Source organism: Megascapheus bottae, chromosome 21 (genome assembly GCF_031878675.1).
Source record: "Megascapheus bottae isolate mThoBot1 chromosome 21, mThoBot2.hap1, whole genome shotgun sequence".
Classification (NCBI taxonomy): Eukaryota; Metazoa; Chordata; class Mammalia; order Rodentia; family Geomyidae; genus Megascapheus; species Megascapheus bottae.
The window spans coordinates 24,033,768-24,040,811 of NC_143529.1; the positions used below are offsets into that span (position 1 = coordinate 24,033,768).

Below are 7,044 nucleotides of genomic sequence, written 5' to 3' on the forward strand. Positions count from 1 at the left end.
TTTTTCTGAGCCATTTAAGTTCACTTTAATTATTTCAGATGTCTACTGTTTGCCTGACAGGGAAATTTGAACTGTGTCACTTCGTGGGAGAATTGGCAGAGAGGAGATGCAAAGTGTATAGAAAAATCTTGGTGTTTCTGTTTAGGAAGGTCTCCATTGTGATTTGCATGAGAATGAAGTTTATCTTGAAAGGAGTGACATTGACCAGGAAGCATTGTACTGGTGAGCTAACTTCTAGGATTGTAACCCCATTGGTACAACTACTTAATAATAAGGAAGGAAGGACCAGGCACACCTAGTGCCAGTGGCTCACGCCTGTAATCCTAGCTGTTCAGGAGGCTAAGATCTGAGGATTGCAGTTCAAAGCAAGCTTGGGCACTGAGACTCTTATCTCCAACTAACCTCTAGAAAACTGGAATTGGCGCTGTGGCTCAAGAAGTAAGGCAGTAGCCTTGAGCTGAAGAGTTCTGGGTTAGCACCCAGGTCCAGAGTTCAAGCCCCACAACCAACCGACAAAAAAAAAAAAAAAAAAAGGAGGAAGAGAAGAGAGAAAAAAGGAAAGAGAAAGAGAGGGGAAGGGAGAGGGAGAGGGACAGAGGGGGAGAGAGAAGAAAGAAATGGGGAGAATTCTAGCCAACTGGTCTAGAAGAATAAAAAAACGACAAAAGAATGTTTATCTAAGAGTACAATCTGAATTAATGTAGTGGATTTTATGTGTTATTTTGACCATATCTATTAGTCGAGGATGACTGACTGCAAAAGTCTGATCTGCTGCAATTGTCCTATTGGAAATTAACCCAAAATACTTCTTACAAGACTCTTGGTTCAGATAGCCTCCAGCAAATAAACTCCTAAAGACATCCCTGGCCAAAACTTAATCTGCAATTAAGATAATTGCTGCTGTTGGAATTGTTAAAGATAATTCACTCCATTTTTTGCTCTTCTTTAGTTATTTTATGTGTTCATAAGTAGAAATCCCTAGTACACATAATTTATTTTGGGATGTGGGGGTGAAGGAGACTTGAACTCAGGGCCTCACAATCTGGCTCAGCTTTTTTTTCTCATAGCAAGCTGATGTTCTTCCACTTAAACTATGCTTCCAGTTCCAGCTTTCTGCTGGTTAAATGGAAAGTAAGAGTCTCCAGGATTTGTCTGCCTAGGCTGGCTCAAAACTGTGTTTCTCAGTTCTCAGCCTCCTTTATAGGTTATAGATTATAGGCATGAGCATGACTAATTTAAGCTTTGTGTGTGTGTGTGTGTGAGTACATGCATGTGTGCATGCCATATATATATGTGTGTGATTCTTTACACTGAGAATTTAAGTACATTTATAGGAGAATAAGGACAGTTTGATCATCCTGATACAATGCTGTCCATCATAAGTATTCTCTAAAAATGCTGTATGCAGAGGAAATCATTGAATTGTATAGTCTTTTGCTAAATTGTTTTGCAAATCCTAACCTAAGGCTAAGTCTTTTGTCATCGAATTTCTGATCCTTCGTTTACAGACAAACCATGGGAAATAACTATAGCAATGGTATTAGAGTTTGAATTCAAGATCTAGGTAGGCACTGTCCCTTAGCTTGTTCTTTAAAAGCTGGCCTTCTACCACTTGAGCCACAGCTCCACTTCCAGCTTTTTGGTGGTTAATTGGAGATAGTCTCATAAACGTGGAACCAGGAGTTTAGCCTAGTGGTAGAGTGCTTGTCTAGCATGCACAAGGACTCAGGTAGGATTCCTCGGTACCATATATACAGAAACAAAAAAGCCAGAAGTGGTAACGTGGCTCAAGTGGTAGAGTTCTAGTCTTGAGAAAGCCCATGGATAGTGCTCAGGCCCTGAGCTCAAGGCCCAGGACTGGCTGGCTTCGAATTGTGATCCTGAGATTTTAGCCTCTTAAGTAGCCAGGATTATAGTCATGAGACACCAGGGCTTCACATTCAGTTCCTTTTAAAATATTTTCTCTTGTTGCTTTTGTTCTGTAAAATCTATTCTTTAAAATCACGACTTTAAATAAGAAAACCTGAGTAGTATTTTGTTGTTGTTGTTGTTGTTGTTGTTGTTGGCCATGGGGCTTGAACTCCTGGCGGGATACTGTCCCTGACCTCTTTCATTCAAGGCTAGTGCTCTACCACTTCCAGCCACAGTGCTACTTCCAGTTTTTTTCTGGTGGCTAATTAGAGATATGATTCTCATGGACTTTCCTGCCCCATCTGGCTTTGAACTGTGATTCTCAGCTCTCAGCCACCTTAATAGCAGAGCCCTCCATTTACAGTTAAGTAAATTGAAATCTTCCTGGATGGACATAAATGCACAGAATAAAAGTTATGTCTGGGAGCCTTTTGGCTGGAACCGCTATCTTCCAGTAATTTGCCAAAATGACCAACACAAAGGGGAAAAGGAGAAGTACCCGGTACATGTTCTCTAGGCCCTTCAGGAAGCATGGAGTTGTTCCTTTGGCCACATATATGAGAATCTACAAGAAGGGTGATATTATAGACATCAAGAGAATGGGTACAGTTCAAAAAGGAATGCCCCATACATGTTATCATGGCAAAACTGGAAGGGTCTACAATGTTACTCAGCATGCTGTTGGCATTGTTGTGAACAAACAAGTTAAGGGCAAAATACTTGCTAAGAGGATTAATGTGCATATTGAGCATACTAAGCACTCTAAGAGCCAAGAGAGCTTCCTGAAATGGGTGAAGGAAAATGACCAGAAAAAGGAAGTCAAAGAGGAAAGAACATGGCTGGGTTCAACTGAAGCACCAGCCTGCTCCACCCAGAGAAGCACACTTTGTGAGAACCAATGGGAAGGAGCCTGAGCTATTGGACACTATCCTCTATGAATTCATAAAAGAATTAAAAATAAATAAATAGGGGCCAGGAGTTTGGCCTGGTGATAGAGTGCTTGCCTAGCATGCATGAAGACCCGGGTTCGATTCCTTGGTACCACATACGTAGAAAAAAGCTGGAAGTGGTGCTGAGGCTCAAGGCTAGCTGAGCTCAAGCCCAGGACTGGCAAATAAATAAATAAATAAATAAGGATCTCTGGACTATAAAAATAAAAAAAAAACTTACGTCTGGGGCAGGGAGTGTGGCCTAGTGGTAGAGTGCTTGCCTAGCATGCACAAAGTCCTGGGTTGGATTCCATGGTATCACATACACAGAAAAAGCTAGAAGTAGCATTGTGGCTCAAGTGGTAGAGTGTTAGCCTTGAAATATCAAGACCCTGAGAAAAAAAAGGAAAAAGAAGATGCATTGTATTTATAAACTGGCATGTTGAATCAAAATCTCTTGTACAACTGTTTAAAGATAATAAAAACTTGGAACCAGGAATATGGCCTAGTGGTAGAGTGTTGCCTAACGTGCACTGGCAAAAAAATAAAAAAACATTTTTTTTGCAAGTCCTAGGACTTGAACTTAGGGCCTAAGCACTGCTCTTGGGCTTTCTCAAGGCAAGAGCTCTACCACTTGAGCCACAGCACCACTTCCAGCTTTTTTTTTCTATGTATGTGGTACCAAGGAATTGAACCTGGGTCTTTGTGCATTCCAGAAAAGCACTCTACCACTAGGCCAAACTCCCAGCACAATAAAAACAGTTTTAAAAAAAAAAGATTGAAGGGGCTGGGAGTTTGGCCTAGTGGTAGAGTGTTTGTCTAGCATGCACAAAGACCCAGGTTCGATTCCTCAGTACCACATACATAGAAAAAAGCCGGAAGTGGTGCTGAGGCTCAAGAGGTAGAGTGCTAGCCTTGAGAAAGTCCAAGGAAAGTGCTCAGACCCTGAGCCCAAGCCCAGGACTACTGGCAAAAAAAAAAGATTGAAGTACATCATATGCATGTATGAAAAGAGAGAAATGAAATCTACTGAAATACTTCTAGAAAAAAGAAAATAGGGGGAATAAATTTAATTATATATATTATATGTGTGCATGGAAGTGTCACATGAAAACTACTTGTGAGATTGATTTGAATATATGGAAATCTAACAGTGAAATTCCCCTCTATAGAACTGATGTAAGCTAATTTAAAAATGTTTGGAAAAAGAAATTGAAAAATATAATAGGGAAAAGGGGGTTTTTTAATTTAAAAAATAACACCCCATGTACAACTAAGTCATGCTAATAAAAAATTTTTAATGGCCCTTTTTCCCATAAACTAATCCTTCTCTGTTTTCCTTTAATCTGGTTCACTTTTTGAGCATAAGCAATCAAAGGAATTCTGATGTCTTCAGTACTGACTTGCAACATTTTTACACAGCTAAAAATGAAATAAAAATAAACCATATAGGCATACTTGGTGAGTAAAATATGGAGAGTGAACAGGTCAGAAAAGATAGGTGCTTTGAGTAGATGAGGTGAAATTAGCTTTTTAACACAATTCAAATAAATGTTTACTGAGAGCCTTTATTGAGTTCCAAGAATGTATCAGACACCATGAATAAATAAAACAGTGAGCTCCTACTTTCATGGGAGAAAATCAGATGTGGAAATAGCCGGTTTTGAGGAAGCTTCTGGGGAGGCGAGAATGAGCTATTGGCTTCAGGGATCCAGTGAAGATGTTCAAATGGAGACTCTCAGCAGGACCCTTCCTTTTATAAATGGACAAAGGGAACTTCCTCAGCCTGGGATGCAAGGTTGATCATGAGACTGGGTCTCCAGAGATGATTCGAGCAAGGGCAAAATCCCAAAGACACACTCACCTACATAGAAATGCTTTGAGGAAAGAGCTATACCATTCTACTTCAGCAACAGCTAGGCGTACTACACACATCGCTTGCTGTATGTCACATACCCCAAGCCACTCACACAGGGACACACATGGAACAAAAATTTTATTGGAGAAGAACTGTCTGTTCAGCTGATTGACAGCTGGTGTTAACAATATGGCCGCTGCTCCAAGTCAGATTAGAAGCACTAGGAAGACAAGGGCTAAAGCTGCTGGCCTCATTTGACCTATGGCTAGCACAGACATAACACTCACAGCGTCATCCTGTCTGTGATGCTGAGCATGGGGCTAAGGGATTCTCAAAGGGTATGGCTTCCCAAACACCCTTTGTCCACTACAATATCTAAAGAAAGATGCTTTCCAGCTCCAATACACAGCTACCTCATGGCTTGATCTCGCAGTAGCAGTTGGTCTGGTGCCTCCAGCACACACGGTGATGTTTGATGCACAAGCTCAGATCACTGTAGCTAGAACCTGACTAGAACAGGATCCACAGTGGCAGGGAGGTCTGGAGAGGGTCAACAGCAAAGTCCAGTCCCTAAAGGATACCATGGCAGTCCCAGACTTTACATGTTAGATTCAAGCTACAGTAGAAGCATCCTGTTTGCCCAGTTGGGAGGTCAACATGCCCGACTTCAGTAGAAATGATGGCATTGTAGTTCAGGGAAGTGGGATGCCAGGCACAGGAAGTCCCTCAGCACTTCCTCAGAAGGTAGGTGTGAGCCCAAGAACTCCAGTCCCCAACTTCCCCCAAATCCAGATAGCATCTTGCCAAGAACAGACTTACTTCACACACATGCAATCTTGAGGTGATGTTATTCTTTCCGTAGAAGGTGGTTGTTTTTTTTTTTTTCATTTGGTGGTGCTTTTCAGAGGTTTGAGGGGACAGTGATGGAGGAAGTAGTGTAAGATGGAATACGATGACGTGTTAAGAACTCCTTGCTGATCAGGCCGTGGGTGGCAAGGATCTTGAGGAATCCATTGCGGAAATTTTGGCCAATGAAGGCATAGATGATGGGATTGAGGCAGCTGTGGAAGAAACCTAGAATCTCGGTGGCATCCATGGCCCTGTCAATGTCATAGCGGCGCTCACAGGTCTCTTTAATCACATGGGTCCTCATGAGGGTATCTGCCAACAGGACCAGGTTGTAGGGCAGCCAGCAGAGCAGGAAGACAAGCACCACCGTAAAGATAACCCGCATGGCGCGGTGCTTCTGCCCCATGTGGGCCTTAAACAGCGTGCGTATTGTGAATCCATAGCAGAACAGCATGACCAGCAGGGGCAGGAGGAAGCCGAAGGTATGGGGCAGGATACGTAAGATCATTCGCCAGGTGGCTGTATTATTGCCCAGGACTTCATAACAGACTAGGTTTAAACTATTTGTACTGTAGGCCTCACGGAAGATGAAGAAGGGCAGGGACAGAACGAAAGACAGTCCCCAGATGCCCAGACATATGAATTTAACCAAGTGACGCTTCTGAGTCATTGTGCGTGTGGCATGGACGATGGCCAAGTAGCGGTCCATGCTAATGCAAGCCAAGAGCAGGATACCACTGTAGAAGTTGACTTCCTTCAACAGGGATATCACCTTGCACAGGGGGGTGCCAAAAATCCAGCCTTTTTCCCTGGCAACTGCCCAGATAGGCAAGGTCAGGGCAAAGAGCAAGTCTGCTATGGCCAGATTCAGCAGGTAGACATCGGTGACCGAGCGGCTCACCCAACTGTGTATGATGACCAGAATCACTAAGGAGTTTCCCAGAAGGCTTAGCAGGAACACCAGGGAATAGATGACAACTACCACGTGCTTGTTGACTGTCTGGGAATCTATTATACACGGACTGAAAGCATTTCCCGTAGGCAGTGTGTCGGTGAAATTTTCAAAGTCAAGATCAAAATCAAAATCATCATTGGTAAAGATGAACTCCTTACTTTGGGCCATAGTGAGATCTAGTTGGAAGATCTGAAAGGAGGGGAAAATGTGATTTAGTTAGTGGGGTAGCAATTGCTTCTCTGTTGCATTAGCAACTGGAGATAACACACACACACACACACACACACACACACACACACACACCCTCACTTGAGCTTCTTTAGAAGTTGATTTACTGGTGTTAATCAACCTTCCAAAAGCAAAGACCCAGCCTAAGTATGGGTTAAGAAGACATCTTTCTTTTCCTTTGGTTAGCCCAGCTCTACCCTAGCCCTTTCTCTTCTTGCTCTAGCCATGCCAGACATTCGTGTGGAAGGACCAGACTGGTCTTATACATTTAGGGCAGGGCCAGTAGACAGAAAAGTGACAAGAGAAAAGCTTCT

The 7,044-nt window shown here is 42.7% G+C and overlaps 1 protein-coding gene and 1 pseudogene across 1 annotated transcript; one reads left to right on the top strand and one right to left on the bottom strand.

Annotated features, from left to right (window-relative positions):
• The first annotated feature begins 2,378 nt into the window (after positions 1 to 2,378).
• Positions 2,379 to 2,880, top strand: LOC150048767 (large ribosomal subunit protein eL21 pseudogene; annotated as a pseudogene).
• A 1,845-nt stretch (positions 2,881 to 4,725) lies between these two features.
• On the bottom strand, positions 4,726 to 6,670 carry LOC150048768 (C-X-C chemokine receptor type 1-like). The gene has a single exon (XM_090354387.1). The coding sequence runs from the start codon at positions 6,668 to 6,670 to the stop codon at positions 5,600 to 5,602; it is 1,071 nt and encodes a 356-aa protein (XP_090210513.1). The 3' UTR covers positions 4,726 to 5,599.
• Positions 6,671 to 7,044: the final 374 nt, after the last annotated feature.